The following is a 17,621-nucleotide window of genomic DNA, read 5'->3' as shown; positions in this document are numbered from 1 at the left end:
AGCAAGCATGTGCTGTTTGGGAACGTGAACTAGATATGGAGGGAAAACAATTTTGTTTGTTTTTGTGTGTGTGTGTTTTTTAATTTTATTTTTGTTTAAAATATTACAGATGTCCCTTTTAGGAAAACAATTTTGGATTGTCCAGATATGGACTTATTTCCACTGAAAATACTGTTTCTTTTACCTAAATGGGGGAGATTGAACAAACTTACTTGTCAACTGTTAGAACCCATAAACAAGTTAATATGTAAATGAAATTTGTATCTTTGATTAGACTTTCATTTATTGTTTTAATTAAATTTGTTATTTTGAGATTATACATTCACAGCCCATTGTATAAAATAGTACAAAGAGAGTTCCTGCTTTCTCTTTTCCCAAAGGTTAACATCTTGCCAGACTATACTACAGGGTCACAACCAAGATACAGACATTAACACAGTCAACATACGGAGCAGTTTCATCAACACAAGGACGCTTCCTGTGCCTTTTACAGCCATACCTACCCTAAACTCCCGGCTCTGTGCTTAAGCCCTGCCACCTGGCAGGCACTCCTCTGGGCCCTGTATCTATAGTTTTGCCATTTCAATAACGCTACATGAATGAAATCATATAGTATGTAGCCTTTTGGATTGGTTTTGATCCCCTCTCAGCCTAGTTCCCTGGAGGTTCATTTCATCCAAGCTGTTGTATGTATCGGTAGTTTGTTTTGCTTATAGTTCACGGTATGGGTATTTGTTTGCTTACCACCCTTCCACTGAAGAACCTCTGGCCTGTTCCCAGGACGCAGGCCTGGGAAGACAGCCGGGGGAGACGGGCTCCCTGCGGGGAAGGCGAGCGCCCGGTTCCCACCCCTGGTTCCGCGGCAGGTTCAACGGAGGCCCAGGCGGGCGCCGCCCGGTTCACTTACAAATACGGGGCTCTTGGCCGTCTTGTCCTTCTCTTTTCCAGTCTTGCCCGCGTCCCACTTCTCTGCGTTTATGTCGACCTCGCTCCACTCCGGCCAGATGGGGAACCTGCCCTTCCTCTGCTCGGCCGAGGCCTGCGCGTTGCTGCCCAGGAGGTACTGGCTGCGGACAGAGGGCGGGGCGTCAGCGGGATGCACGCCTCCGGGCGAAATGCTACACCCATCGCCCCGCAGTGTAATAAGTTTAATTCTCCTGTCAGCAGTCGTGTCGGATACATGTTGCAGTGCGGTGAAACCTGGAAGGGCAAGGTAGCTCCCACATGCCCGGGTTCTAAAGGCTGAAATATCCCAGACAGACCATTTCATAAATAAGCTCCGTGCGTCAGTCCCTACTTAGGAAGGCAGGACATTCATCGTAAACATATAAGATGCTAGGTAGGGGAACATTTATATATGATTCCCACTTAAAGAAAATCCTTTACCTGTATAATACTAATAGCTTTTTGAAGATCAGTCCAAATGTAATTTCGATTTTTCCCAGTTTTAAAGTGTTATGTGATCGTTGTTTTAAAAGAAAATTTTAAATACAAATCAGACAAATAAGAAGGCGTCTCTAATCCATTCTAGAAACCACGATAACAACTGTCTATTTTCTCAGGTTAGTATGCAAGCATATACCTCTCTTCTTCAAAGATGACATCAGTCAGCACACTTTTTTTTTTCCTAAGGGAAAGCAAAAGTTTATTGAAGGAAGGGAGAGACAAAAGCTCCTGCCACAGGGAGCAGGGTCCTGAACAGGTAGCCAAGCATACTCTTTATCCACTGCTTTTATCCACTTACCAGTATATTGTTAATAGTTCCTATGTCAGTATTTATCTAAATATGAACTTAATGATGGCATAATATACTGCCTTCCATTTAACTAAGCTTCTATTTTGGAAATTTGAGGGTTTTGATTTAATTTTTTTTTCACTATTAAAAACAAGACTGCCATGGCTATTTTGTTGCTAAATATTGGCATGCATTATTCACAGTTTCCTTAGGATGGCTTTTAATAAAGACACTCTACCCAAATATATGCATATTTAAAGCTTGTGATATATTTTGATCACTTTTCTACAGAAAAGTTGAACTCATTTTATACTCTCATTGTTAGTATATAAGTTTCATATCTCTAAACCTTGACTTCCTATTTTTATGAATTCTAAAGTCTAAACTAGGCATCTTGTTTAATCTTTCAAGTTTTAACTACACATGAGGTTAGAACCCTGCTCTAGACCCTGGGATAAGCAATAAACAAACCAGACTAAAATCATCTACCCTTATGCAGATCATATCCTAGTGGGTGGAGACACAAAATAAACAGCATAAATTAAGTAAAATATATAGTATATTAGAAAGTAGAAAATGTTAAGGGAAACTACAAAACAGGATGAGGGAATTGAAGAGTTAAGGTTCACACGTTTTATTACAGTGGTCAAGGAAAGTGCTCTATAACAAGATAGTATTTACATAAATAGTGAGAGGAAACAAAGGATCAAGCCATGTGGGTATCTGTGGATGGAATGTTCTGGACACAAGGAGCAGCAAGTACAAATAGCAAGGAAGAGTATTCCAGATACAGAGAGCATCCTGGCTTATTCGAAGAAGAGTAAGGAGGTCAGTGTGGCTGAAGGGAAGGTAGGGGGAGATAATTTCAGAGAGGTAACAGAAGATGCAAAGATTATAAAGGTGATCTAAGCCAAAGGAAGGGCATTAGTTTTCAGTCTGAGCAAGCTGGGAAGCCAAAGGAGGGTTTTGAGCAGAAGTATAACATGGCATGACTAACATTTTATAATCACTTTTGATGCTATGTTGAGAGAGGTCTAAAGAACACTAGAAAGACAATGTAGAAGGCTTTGTAATGACAGATGAGAGCTAGTAGTGGTTTAGATCAGTCGGTAACAGTAGAGGAGGCAGGAAATACTCCCCAGTATATATTTTAAAGGTAGAGCAAGTAGATTGAGTTGATATTTCCAGATAAGAGTGTGGGATGAGGCAAAATGGAAATAGGAAATAAAGTAGCATTTCACTTTTGAATGAGTTGTGGTTTAGATGTTTGTCACACATCCATGGAGATGTTGAATAGGTAATTATAGACTTCTGATGTTTGAGAGAAAAAAATTAAACTAAAAGTGCAAATTTGACAGTCATCAGCATCTGGATGATATTTGAAGTCTTAAAACTGAATGAAATCGCAAAAAAAAAAATAATTACACATGAGGAAGAGGCACTTTCACAGACACTGTTCAAAATACAGAACAACTGGTATGGAATGAGCATTGACCAATCTAAATGGACCCTGGTCACAATGCTGGGTCATGTCCTCAAAGCTACCAGCTAGGCCAGACATTTATTCTTTACTTTAAGTGGTGGGTGAGGTACGTAAGATCTTCAGGGTAGGTCAGGACCCAGGGCAGGAGGCAGAAATGTCTGGGGCTCAGGGTTATTGGTAAGGTTGTTGTTAAGCTACTCACCAACTACTATAAAAATATTTTCATATTAGACCTATGAATACAGCTGTATATCTGCCCTGGTATTCCATGTTGAAAGTCAGAGAGAGTACGAAGAAAACTGAGAAAAGCAGTCAGTGTGGTAGACAAAATAATGCCCCCCCCCAAAAAAAAATCCACATCCTAATCCCTAGAACCAGATCCAATACATGGATCTCTTTTTCCACCACAGAAGAGACTTTGTAGATATCCTGAAATGGAGTGATTATCCTTGGATTATCTGGTGGACCCAATGTAATCCCGAGTCCTCAAAAGTAGATGGAGACAGTAGTCGGGCGATGAATTCATGAAGAATGCACAGACCAATGCAAAATTGTGGGTTTTGTAGATAGAGGAAAGAGGCCACACCAAAGGAAGGGAAAGGAAACTGGAAAAGCTCTTTCCTTGAGCCCCCAGAAAGGACTACAGCCTTGTTGACACCCTGATGTTAGCTCAGTGAGCTGATTTTGCACTTCTGAGCTCTACAATTGCGAAATAACAAATTCAATTTGTTTAAGTCATGAAGTTTGTGGTATTATGTTACAGTGGCGATAAGAAATGGTGAGGTAGAAAAACATAATAGAGGGTGATGCCTGGAAGTCAAGAAAAGCAATGTTCTCAAAAATGAGCCACAGGTCTAAATGGTGTTATTAGATCAAACAAGATGAAGTATAAACAAATAAATGTTGTACTTATCAACAAGAAGGTTAAGGTCTCTCTCAAATGTCACCTTCTGGGATTAGGGATGGGAGGAACTTTCTTGAACACCCTATCTTATATAGTAACTCTCACCTCTCTGCATGCTTTTATATTGTTTCATTTCTACAGCACTTGACAATTCTCTCACTAATCCTTATTTATGTGCTTGTGTGTTTCCACAGGTAGGGTTTGTATTGTCTACACTGACAGGAACATTGGGTTTTTTGTTCACTTCCTTCATCGCCAACAATGGGAAGAGTGTCTGAACAACATAGGCAATCTATGTGTCTTTCTGTCACCTATTTACGTAAAATAAAAGAATGAATGCTGTTATATTTCTATCATTTCTAATTAATACTGTTTCAAATTTTTACATATAGGTAGGGATTGACCAGATGCTCACCAATTCTGCTTTCCATTTCCTACATTTCCCATACTCCTTTGCAGCTTGGTACCTTGTGGTGGTGTTTTAGAGAATAGCATGTGGGGACGTGTGTTGGATCCCACCTTAGGCTCATAACACATTCTATGAGATGCTTCCTCACTATGTTCCTGCTTGATGCATGGCTCAGTCCTTATGAGAAGACCTCAGAAAATGGTAATACCACAAGATGGGACAAGCCAAGAATCCTTATTTGTCGCATTCAAATGTACCAATAAACTCCTAATCACAGGCTGGTATAAATAATCAGTCTTCCCTAGAGAAGCAGCAGCCTCAACTCAGAGCAATGCCATTCTGACCTTCATTTACTTCCTCATTTCTAAATTCTGGAGAATTTTTTTCTTTACGTAGGCATTTCTAGATATTGTTACTTTTAAAAAGATCTTAATCCACCATCTTGGGGAGAAGAAAGCCTGAGAACATATATATTGTAAAGGACTGTTCTGAGTAACATGTAGGAAAATATGAGAAAATGATGACTAGGATAGTTTTTAGGAAAAAGGGGAAATTTTTCATGATATTAATAGAAAAATCATGTGTTGGTACAACAGATAAAAAGAAATTGATGATTTTGTATCTATCTAAAAGCATGATAAAATTACCTCATTCAGGAAGCTCAAATTAAAGCTATTTTTAAAAAAGGAAGATCTAATTTCTTAAAAAATAAGGACCCTGCTAAGGTCATGTTTTGCTTTCCTCTTCATTCTGTCAAGTGTAAGGAAATGTTCTGGCTCCCTCCCTTAAGCTGTTAATATTTATCACTAATTGGCCTACTTTCCTTGTAACATGTCAAATTTGTTTCCATCTATATTGAAGATCACTTAAAAAGACTCTTATTATGAGGCAGGCTAGTAAGAAGCCAGGAAAATTCCTTGGCAAATGGAATGGGGAAACTGAGACAGACGGCTGATCCAGCACCCTGACTCACCTGCCCCCTTCTTCTGTGCATGACCACTCCCTTAAGCATTAAGCCCTCAGGTCAATGAGGTTCTGATCAGCATCAAATAATGTTAGGAACAAAGCCTCGGGTCTGTTGACCACAGAGACAGAGTTTTGGTCAAACTAGAGATAACATCCTGGCTTCAGTTGTGTTTCAGCTCCAGAAAAGCAGCAAAACTGGATGAAGTTACACCATGGCTGACATCAGGACCAGCAGCATTGAGTGATGACCCCCTACCCTAGCACCAGCCAATCAGTAGAGACCATGACCCTGACCCTATATGCTTATTTTGATGAATCAACATATGAAAGGACAAACTTGGATAGCTGATGAATATTCTATTGAGGTCCTCCCCTGAGATCTCCCCTAAAACTTCTGCCTTTAGAAAACAAATAAAAACCCTTAAGACAAAGGACTCAGTACACGTGCTCTCTCTAGAGCATGCCTATGCCATCTTTCTTCAGGCATACATCTTTGCATTCTGTCTCCTAAGCTCTAAGGGTCCCTAGGAGACTTGCAACCAGGGAAGCAGACGGCAATGGCAGTTCATCCTGGGCTACACCCCTGAGCCTCTCTCCAAGGTCCTTCCTTTTGCCTCTATAACTTATTTCCTGAGTCCACACAGCCCAGCTGGCTCACTTCTGCCTCTGTGACTTTCTTCTAAAAGGCCAAGGCAGCTCTCTGAGCAGTCCGCCCAAATCTTCTCTTCAAGTGCACTTTTGCTCGGCATGCTAAATAAACTCCCTCTTGTGCTAGAGTTCATGGCTTTATTTCTTTCTTTGCTGCACTCAAGAACCAAGGGCCGATATCACTGGTAGCAATTAGAGGTATCTTAGATCAGATCAGTAGCTCACCTATATGCTATAAACACAATATAAAATAATGGCCAAATAAGCCCAATGTCAAATATGCTATAGACTTCAAATGATCACGTACAAGTGAGCAAAGACAAAGATGATTTCATATGTATGTATAATTTATGACTGAAATGAATTTACTGTGATTGAAAGCCATTGAAAAATGTGAATGGCTGGTTGCCAGAGGCAGAGGGTGAGGGGTGGGAAAAATGGGTGAGGGTGGTCAAAAGGTACAAACTTCCAGTTACAAAATGTGTAAGTCATGAGGACATAATATACAGCAAGTTGACTATAGTTAATAATAATATATTGTATATTTGAAAGTTGCTAAGATATCTTAAAAGTTCTCATTACAAGAAAACAACTTTCTAACTATAGATGATGTATGCTAACTTATTATGGCAATCACTTAACTATATACACAAATATCAAATCATTATGTTGTACATCTGAAGCTAATCTAATGTAATATGTCAATTATATCTCAATTTTAAAAGTCAATGAACTAATTACAGAAAGAACCAGTAGTTATGGATTGGGGGGCAGAATAGTGAATGAAATCTACAAGTAGGTACTGGGAATTGGCAGTCTAAACTTAAAAGCCTATAAGTCTATTTTGGAAAAGAAGCTGAATTTAACCTGTAAGTGTCAGGACACCAGAAGGAGGCCAATGCAGGAGAGTTAGTCCAGGCTTAGCCCAGCAGACTCCTTGAGCAGAGGAGGAGATGAAAGCCTGGGGGAGACCAAGGCGAGGAGAGTTTGCAGGACAGAGCACTGGAGGAGAGACCGTCACAGAGACTTTTAAGGGGGGGAAAGGCAGCAGAATCTTATGCACACACACATGCACACACACACACACACACACACACACACTCCTATATATTCTTTAATGAGATTATTTTCACTGTAAGGATGTTAAAATTTCTGTGGAATGAGGTTCTGAAATTTCACAACTGCTTTCTCAAGCATGCTGCTCAGGGGAAGGGCATAATTTTGTTCAGAGTGGGAGGCAGTTTATTTCTGCAGTGTTCGGTCAGAGTGTCTTCTTAAGCAGTGTCAGCTAATACCCTGAAGTAACCAAAATACGAAGAGGATCACACAATTTACTTAATTTGGGTTAGGGGCATTCTGAGCCACACTCTTCAGAATTATTATGTATGTAAGGAAATAAAATGCCATCTTAAAAAATTCTGAAAATTAAAAATTTGTAAAGCAGGGTTATAACATCGACCTTTTACCCTCTTGGCTTTATCAGAATTATCTAATTGGGCATTTAACTTTAAAAGTGTGGTGAGTGCAGGGGGCAAGGGAGAGGCTGGCAGTGGAAGAGGTCATGGGGGGATAAATGGTGATGGGAAGAATAAAATAAAATTTAAGAAATAGAATAAAAAAATAAAAGTTCAACATTATCTAATTTTAATACAATTGTGCTTGTGTGAGCACAAAGATCAATAATACTCAGTTTCCACTCTCCAATTACACGACTAATGTGCATTTACTCAAAGGCACAGGGAAGGGCTCAAGGGAAGTCAAATAGGAAGCAATTTGTCAGCACAGAAGAGGCAGAAAAATCACGTCCAGCTTTGCAAATCGAATGATGGCCTCGTGGCAAAGCAGGTCTTAAAACGTGGACGGAATCGGGGGTTGGCCCGAAAAAGAGCAGCGAAAAAGAGGATAGCGAGTGGCACCAAGGAAGAAAGTGGAAGAGTGTGAATCGTAGGTTAGTATCAACTGATACCGAGGACAGGAGGGAGTGAAGCTGGCGGGGCCCCAACAGCTGAATCTCTCTCTCTCTCTCTTTTTTTTTTTTTTTCCAAAGCAGGAACATCCTGTCATTGGAACTATGTGCTAAGAAGATTACTGACGGTATTACATATGAAGTAAATTGGATAAGAACTGACTGAAGGCACGGGAATTAGCATGTTTTCTCAGTGCTTCTTCCTGGAGTTAAGGAAGGCCCAAACTAGAAGGCATCGAGGAAGGGAATGAATGCTGAGCCAGGGCAGAGGAGCAGCTTGAAGGAAAAGTCAAAAGGGAAACCAACTATAGGACGGGCAGAGGAGAGGGGAAGGTGAAAAATGACTGCTCTTTAGACTCGAGGTGTCAGGGGAGTGCTAATAAGATTCTCTAAAATGAACACGGAAAACAGAGGCCAACTACAGTAGGTTTACAGCTGTAAGACAATAATTAATGAACAATAACAAGAATAAACTCTGTGTTTCACGTACCCACAGCTGTAAACCTGCTTTGCCCTCCCCAGTACATATGCCTGGGAGAGAAAATGATAACTGCTACTTTGGGTGTATTTAACCTGGAGCAGATGAGCCCCCCAAGGGATCTCGAGCTCAGTTACGTGATCAGGCCCCCAGGTGCTAACTTAGTCATCTTAGTCAGGAGCGATTGGTCTCCACGATCACCCATCAGAATGGAAAGGAAAGCAAAGTAAGACCACTGGAGAATGACTTAATTTGGGGGAGAAGAAGGAAATGAAACAGGGGCAGATGGACAGAAAGGAGAACTCCAGGAAAGGACAAGGCGGGACAGGTCTAGCTGGAGGGACATGTGTTTCCCTGCAGGCAGCTGAACCCTCTTGAGACATGAAGGTCCAAGCAAACTGGAGCTGCCTCTGCTGCTCTGGTCCCAGTGCGGGAAGGCTGCTGGGATCTGAGCGCCTGCCCTTCCCCGGGATCTGCCACCTTCCAGCAGCAACGCTGATGTTTATAAAGGGCAAGCGCAAGCCATGCTAGAGCATGAGTATCAGTGAGGACTTGAACCAACATCCAGAGGCTAGTGCACACACAGGCTCCAATTAACTATTTTTTTTTTTTTTTACACAACTCCAAACTATTTTCCTCATAAGCTCATTCCTTGTCTATGGTAAAACCAGCCCTAAATTCCCTCTAGACTTTGATCCAAAGTAGAACAAAACTGTTTTGGCTCCAATTTCTAATTCATTATAACGATATGCAGAAAGGGCCCTGTTGGCAGAGTGTGCGGCACAACCTTCGCTTTTGACATTGACCTTACCTGGGGCAAAAGCAGGCAAAACATTCACAGTTCTTCCTGCTTTCTCCCCTTTTGCCAGTGTATCCACAAGGTCTGATGACCTACAGCCGTTTTCATTAATGGATCACTAACCTAGATAGATTTCCTCCCCTGGGATTCAATAGATGCCTTCTCTGAATACCCTCCTACGCAGTGCTGCTCAGAAACAAATGCTGCCGAGAGTGACGGTGAAGAGAGCCGAGCTCTGAGTTTACCTGGCCTCTGAGAGGGATGGAAGCTGTGGATGGAAGCCACGCACCCTGGACTGAAGACTGAGAGGGAGGAAATGGGGGCAGAAAGGTCACACTGATCTTCTGTGAACTTTAACTGAAGTAATATATGTAACCTTGATATTCATCAGGTCGGACGGATGGAATAAAAATAATTACAAAATATTCAGTCTATCGCATTCATTTCGACACCAGTGAAAAAGACCATACAAAATATAAATATTTGTTTACTCTAAAAATGTACCCTATGTTAATCCAGCCACACAAATGAGCACAGATATAGCCCCAGAACCTGGAATTAATTGACCTGGGCTGACCCTGGGAAGGAATGTTAATAAAATTTCAAAGTCCTTGGCGGGTTACTTCTTATGACAACATATGCATATCCTATTTGTCAAGGGTGAAAGTGAGAAAGATTAGTAATATTTCTATTTGATCTTTCACATTATATAAACTACACAAATCATGTCAAAGGTATATTTTTAATCTAGCTTGGTTACAGTTTTTAATAATTTTATTTCACATTAAGTGGTATAACCAGTTTATAGATTATTTAATCCCTTGATTAAAATAATCTGTGACCTGGAAATGTCAAATAAATATTAAAGCCAATCAAAATATTTTTAAATGGTCACTTTTGACTGAGGCAGTAATAATTTGCTCATCTAGAAGCATTAACAACATTATTCATTTCAAAGTATAAATTTGATTATGTTTTTAGGTAATAATGCAGAAATTTCATGTTTATAAATTTAAATATTTTCCATCTAACTTCTTCTACTGTAAAATACTACAGAATAAATTTGAGACCATATTACTTCTAAAACTACACAAACTAAAAACTAGGTGACAAAAAAAAAAAAAAAAAAGATTAAAAAAATAGATTTTACTGCCAGAGATGATGCTTACACTGTGTCAGATTTTAATGAATTATTAAACAAATGCTCAGATTAATAGTATTTCAAAGAGAGAACTGATGACAGACCCCACTAAGACTAATGGGATACATCTATCATTAAACAGTGCTTTTTGGCTAGGTTTTTATATTTAAAAATTTTAACATTTATACAATGCCCTAATCCATGCCAGGCACTGCCCTACATTCTGGGGGTGACTGATGGGCCTCTTCCCTCTGGCTTTCAGAGTCTCTCTGGTTCTGACTCAGAGGGTTTTATGGCCGAGCTGCCACACCAGGTTTCCAGTTCAACTCAACTAAATTACACACACATTATTAAACTCACATTGTCCCAGGCCTGAAGAGAATGCCAAAATAAATAAGGCAAGGCATTTAGAAAATTATTTACTCTAATAAATAGATTTTATCTACACTTTTTTATTTCTTGTCTTTTCAGACATGGTGGCATCATGACCAGGGCATCAGAGCACATTTTACCACTTCGGTTGAAGATCTGTCTCTTATAGGCTTGGACCACAGTCACCTTACAGGATCTGCTCTGCACCCATTCACCTCCCCCCTTTAAAAGTATTCCTCACTGTCATCGAGGGCTCCCAGAATTAGGAGTCCCCCGTTATTGTTATCTCAGACCGCCACCTATTTCTTGCTACCCTTATTTTTAATCCAGCCTGTATTCCATGCAGACAGTTTTCAAATTATACTTCATAAATTATCATTTTGGTATTTAAAGCCACCTGTGTTTATGACATATATAGTTCAAAGTTTTAAATATTTAACTATAAAAGAATTCCCTCACTTATTATGGACCCAGTAATGGTAAAAAAAAAAAAAAAAAAAAAAAATCTTACAAAGTCATGAAAGTTTGGAGGAAAAAATAAAGCAGAGGAGAGAGGACAGAACATGTCAGATTGGGAGTGATTTTAATTAGCTGGCCCTTCATTTAAAGAAAGAAAATTCAATGTCAAAATAGAAAAGTGACATGTCCAATATCACAAAAGTGGTGTCAGAGCGAACCCTGTAACAGAGATTTTATTCCTCCTGATACAGAGAAATAGAGAAAAAGTAAAGTAGAAATATGATCATCTGATGTAAAACTAACAATTCAGTTACCTGGCACAATTTTTCTTAGGGACTCAAAGTCATAACCACCTATGAATTTAGTCACAACTGGACATAGATGATTATTCTTCTTCAGCTGTAACATCTTAGTTTCTTAACTCTGCCAACAGGGAATCAGATGAGAAAGGCAGGGAGAACTGGGCCTCAGACTCGGGGTGAAAACCAAGCTGGGGAACCAAACCGTGAACTCGAGTAAACAAATGGTAACTGCTTATTATGTGCTAGCCACATATTAGACAAAAGCCAGACATGGTCCGTATCCCCAACCTGACGCATAATTTTAGGGAATAAAAGATATACGCTGCAAATGGCAGCTCTGGGAGAATGGGTTTCTATGGGATGGCCATTTTCAAGGCCCTGAAAACTTTTCCTTTCACTTCTGTACAGGACCATGTTAGATAGAGTTAGTTGCATGTATTAGATATATAGCCACAGATGTTGTACAATGGCACATAAAAACCTACTATGTGCCCCCAGTATATTCAAATGACAACTACAGTGGAGCCTTGCTAGACTTTGATCTTAGGCCCCATGCTCTGTGACACTTTATTGTTTTTCTATGACTTAGCCTGGTATCTATGATTAGTTTTTCAGTAAAATGGATAAACTTGATTTATGATGAACTTGACAACCTATCATGTAATGCTACAGCAAAATCTAATGATTTGATGTTTAATGCTCAGTAGATAGTTTCTAGCAAAGCCTAGGTTTGGCGTTATTATTTGCCTTTTTTCTTCCATTTTCCTACGTATATACATACATGTTTATTGACATAATTCAACTCAGGTATTTTCTGGGGGGAAAAAACATGTTAGAAATAACATTATCATCTCAAAAAGAAATAGGAAGCACAGGCAAGGAAACAGTTGATATCTTACCATCAGGGACATTATCAACCATCACAGGACCAGGCCACGTACTGCGTTTTATGGTACCTGCTTTGATTGGTTTCTTATAGAAGCTAACAATCTCATCTCTTTCAGGATATAAGCTCTTTAAAGTCAAAGATTTTCCCCAAGTTCCAAGAGTTGTGAGACTTCACTGTGCATTAATTATAACCATCATTGGCCAAGATTTTTTTAGTATATTAAAAAATTCTTTTGCAATCATGTTATAATCTCTATTTAGTCACTGTCATTCATTCATTAAGTAAACATTTTTGAGTGTCTACTATGTATGATCCAGGAATCAGCTGAGGTTTCAATGGTTTATAAAATAGAAATGGAAGAGTCCCTGCCTTTATAGAACTTATATTCTATTAGGAAGACACATAAGTACAAAAAAATATTTAAAAAGTAAAATATTTAGCATGTTAAAAGAGCAAAAAAGTAATGAAGAAAAATAAAGCAGCAAAGGAAAACAGGGAGGTTTTTGGTTTTGGCAGAAAGTGTGGGTTGCGACTTTAAACCAATTGGCCAAAGAAGCTGATGTGAGAAAATGGCATTTAGGTAGACACCTAATGGAAGTGAGGGAGAAAACAGGCTGAAAGTCTGGGGGAAAGAGCTTTCCAGCAGAGAAAACAGCAAGTGCAAAGGCCCTGAGGTAGGCACAAGCCTTGGGTGTTCCAGGGCGGAGGAGTCTAGTATGTAAACAAGAGGGAGGTAAAGTCAGAAAAGTAGCAGGGGCCTGATCATGTGGGGCCTTGTAGGACTTGGGCCCTGTAAGAATGGAAGCCATTAGAAAATGTTGAAATAACCTCACTTTCATTGGTATGCAGCCTGGGAGTGAGCCTGCTAAAATCACCTATGTATGTAATATTGTATCTGAAAATTAAGTTAATAAAATGAATGGATTATCTGCCAGGTAGCTGGAAACCTGCTTATGAGAGAGGACAGAGCTAGGAAGTAGAGAATCAGGAGTCAGGGACATGGAAATGCGCCTGGGAGGGGAGTTCATGGAGGGGAAAATACTAGGGACTGGGACAGAAGTCCACTGTGGGATTTTTTTCGGCAAGGAAGGAGGTGAAGAAGTAGACACCCCAGATGTGACCATCCAGTTAAAAAAAATGTACTACCTGCCTCCCCCCACCCCCACAGGCACGGCCAGAGAACAGAGCGATCCCTCCGAGGTAGGTTTGGCAGCTGGCACTCTCTCACAGCTAGAATACATTTTAGCAGTTTTGTAAGTTCAAACAATAGCCCAAAGCCTGTGCTATGAGTGACTGGGTATTTCTAAAGAAAAAAAAGAAGACCAGAGGGAAAAAATAAGGAGGGCCGTACACGGACACCTCAGGATAGGGAAGCAGATAGATCCCATTAGCTAGGCTCTGTGCAGTTTTTGGAGTAAACATTAGTAACATGAACTACAGGGTTATAGAGTTTTAACCCATCTATGTCTGATATCATCTGATCTAAGGCCTTTAGATGTGGGACTGGGGCCGACCCAAACTAGGGAATCTCTGTTTAAAGTTAAGATTCCTCTCTCCTCTCCCTCTCTGGGTCGCTGGATGTCTCAGGGGCAACCTGAGTGCATGAGTGACCCCTGAAGGCGAGGGGGCGGGACGGGTCACATAGGGGGGCTGGAAGCGCAGCCCTGCAGCGGAAGCACAGAAACTAGGGGCGCTGGGAAGGAGGGGGCCCTAGGCGAGCATGGGGGAGGAGTGGGAGCGAGGGTGCCGGGTCCGAGCGCCCACAGAGGACACGAGGCTGAGCTGCAGCTGGGGCAGAATCTGGTAAGGAAAGCAGCCCCGGAGCAGCGAAAGGCCGCGGGGTGCGGCTGGGGAGGGGTGGGCGGGCGGGGGCCTTACTCCTTGGACTTGTCCGAGCTGTGCGCCGAGTTGATATTGTGCACCTCCCTCTTCTTGGCTTGTTTGGTGGTCATGGCCCAGGCTGGGCTCCCCGGGGCTCGGAGTCGCCTCGGCGGCGCGGGCGGCGCGTCTGCCGTTGCCAGGAGACCGCGCGCAAGCGTCGTGCGGACGCCCGCGCGGCTCGGAGCCCCGAGCGCAGGCGCAAACCTAACGCAGGGGACAGGGCCCCGCCCCTGGGGCTGGGTGTCGGCGCAGGAGCGCGGGCTGGACAGCGCGGTGCGTGGGCAGCGCCGGTAAACTGGGGCTGTGCCCGGCGCCCTGCCCGGCTCGCACCTTGGGAACCATAGAATAGATGATGATAGATTAGATAGATAGATGATAGATGATGATAGATAGATGATAGATAGATAGATAGATAGATAGATAGATAGATAGATAGATAGATAGATAGATAGATAGATGATAGATAGATGATAGATAGATAGATAGATAGATAGATAGATAGATAGATAGATAGATAGATAGATAGATAGATAGATAGATGATAGATAGATGATAGATAGATAGATAGATAGATAGATAGATGATAGATAGATAGATAGATAGATAGATAGATAGATAGATAGATGATAGATAGATGATAGATAGATAGATAGATAGATAGATAGATAGACAGACAGACAGATGATAGATAGATACATAGATGATAGATAGATAGATAGATAGATAGATAGACAGACAGACAGACAGATGATAGATAGATACATAGATGATAGATAGATAGATGATAGATAGATAGATTGATAGATAGATAGATGATAGATAGATAGATAGATAGATAGATAGATAGATGATAGATAGATAGATAGATAGATAGATAGATAGATAGATGATAGATAGATGATAGATAGATAGATAGATAGATAGATAGATAGATAGATAGATGATAGATAGATAGACAGACAGACAGACAGATGATAGATAGATACATAGATGATAGATAGATAGATAGATAGATAGATAGATAGATAGATAGATGATAGATAGATAGACAGACAGACAGATGATAGATAGATACATAGATGATAGATAGATAGATAGATAGATAGATAGATAGATAGATAGATGATAGATAGACAGACAGACAGACAGATGATAGATAGATACATAGATGATAGATAGATAGATACATAGATGATAGATAGATAGACAGACAGACAGACAGATGATAGATAGATACATAGATGATAGATAGATAGATGATAGATAGATAGATTGATAGATAGATAGATGATAGATAGATAGATAGATAGATAGATAGATAGATAGATAGATAGATAGATGATAGATGGATGATAGATAGATGATAGATAGATAGATAGATGATAGATAGATAGATGATGATAGATGATGATAGATAGATGATAGATAGATGATAGATGATAGATAGATAGATATAGATAGATGATGATAGATAGATGATAGATGATAGATAGATAGATGATGATAGATAGATGATGATAGATAGATGATAGATGATAGATGATAGATAGATATAGATAGATAGATAGATAGATAGATAGATAGATAGATAGATGATAGATGATGATAGATGATGATAGATAGATGATAGATAGATGATAGATTAGATAGATAGATAGATAGATAGATAGATAGATAGATAGATAGATAGATGATAGATAGATGATAGATAGATGATAGATAGAGATGATATAGATATAGATGTAAATATAGATATAGATATAGATATAGATGATATAGATATAGATATAGATAAATATATATAATGAATCCGTATATATATATAGATTGTCTCGGATTTTCAGCTGTTTGAAGACGGATGTTTTGAGAGGGTCTTTTTCCCCAGGTCTTCTCTGAAAAAGTTCCTTCCATAATAACCAAGGGAAAATTATGGGAACCCTGAATTTGCCAGGGGTTCGGATAGAGTGGGTGCGAGGCCATCCCTTCAGAGAACGCAGGATGGTGATGCCCTTGGGCTGAAGGTTTGATGCCCGTGATTAAGCAGGTCCTGTGTCTTGACTGTCCACAGGAAAGAAAAAACCCAAGTCATGGAGTCAAGGGGCCCTTGAGACAGTCACTTGAAAAGACACTCGAGCCAAATGGCACGATCCAAGCGAACCAAGACCTATGAGGCTCCAGCTTACTGCTCAGCCAACCCCCAGGTGTACTTATGGGTTATCTCGCCTTGGGCAAGTTCTTCCTTCTGAGTCTCAGTTTCCTCCTTTGTAAACAGGAGATACTTATACCTAACTCACATTCTGTTTTGAAAATAAATGAGAGGTATGTGAAATGTTTAGCACACAAGGAAAGCCCAGCAAATGGGGGCCCCTGTTTCCGAGATGTCTGCTCCCATGTCTTCAAGGAGCAGGCAAATCAAGTGAATGAATGAAGCTGAGAAATGCTTAGGCTGGAAAAACTTTAAAATTCATTAAGACAAAACAAAAACATTGTGCTGGCCCAAAACAATCTCACTTCAGAGCGATTTGACCGTACCCAGGCCTGAGGTTTAGATCCCCTGTCACTAGCTGGCCTCTCCCATGAACCTGGACATAAACATCTTTAAATAAACACCCTTCTCTTGGGACTGGGCAATGCTCAGAGGCCCAACTCGACAGGGGAGACGCAGCTTCCTGCAAAGCAAATCTTTCAACTGCTCTGACAAATGAACGTCCAGCCCTCTCCACTCAGCATAGCCTTTTCTTGGTCAAACTATCCCAATCTAATTGTTACTGGGGGTTATACAGATGACAATCAGACAGCATCTTTGTTGTCCTTTTTTGTTTTTGTCCTTTCAGCCTAGTTGTATTTATATCTGCAAGATAAATAACTTCAAAGTTAGTAGTGTTAATTTTATGCCCTACAAACATCTATATATGGGAAGACAATGGCGGTACCTTGAGGGCTCTGCCTCATTTATCGCAGTATTGAAATTTCTAGAGAACTCTCCTAGAGGGAAGTAGAAGACCAAAATTTGAGAAATTACTATTTAACAGAAAATCTTATCAGAGTGATCAAATGCATAGCCATAATCATAGATAAAGACTACTGGTTAAAAATAGCACAATTTTAAGCAAACAACCCATGGACAGGTGAGTTTCATCTTGAGCCAGGCCATCCCTAAAGCCATCCATGGTTAAGGGTTGTAAGATG

At 40.3% G+C, this 17,621-nt stretch overlaps 1 protein-coding gene across 1 annotated transcript in view; it reads right to left on the bottom strand.

The window, feature by feature from the left end:
* The window catches only part of ADGB (androglobin), a 101,204-nt gene extending 86,701 nt beyond the window's left edge, over nucleotides 1–14,503 (bottom strand). The window contains exons 1-2 of the mRNA XM_087817778.1: nucleotides 14,430–14,503; nucleotides 908–1,067 (exon numbers count right to left, since the gene is read on the bottom strand). Of these exons, the coding sequence (XP_087673904.1) occupies nucleotides 908–1,067; nucleotides 14,430–14,503 (234 nt within the window). The remainder of the gene's footprint in view (nucleotides 1–907; nucleotides 1,068–14,429) is intronic.
* Between the last annotated feature and the right edge of the window lie 3,118 nt (nucleotides 14,504–17,621).

Source organism: Miniopterus natalensis, chromosome 5 (genome assembly GCF_054644295.1).
Source record: "Miniopterus natalensis isolate mMinNat1 chromosome 5, mMinNat1.hap1, whole genome shotgun sequence".
In the NCBI taxonomy this organism is placed as follows: Eukaryota; Metazoa; Chordata; class Mammalia; order Chiroptera; family Miniopteridae; genus Miniopterus; species Miniopterus natalensis.
This window is presented reverse-complemented; position numbering and strand designations above follow the sequence as displayed.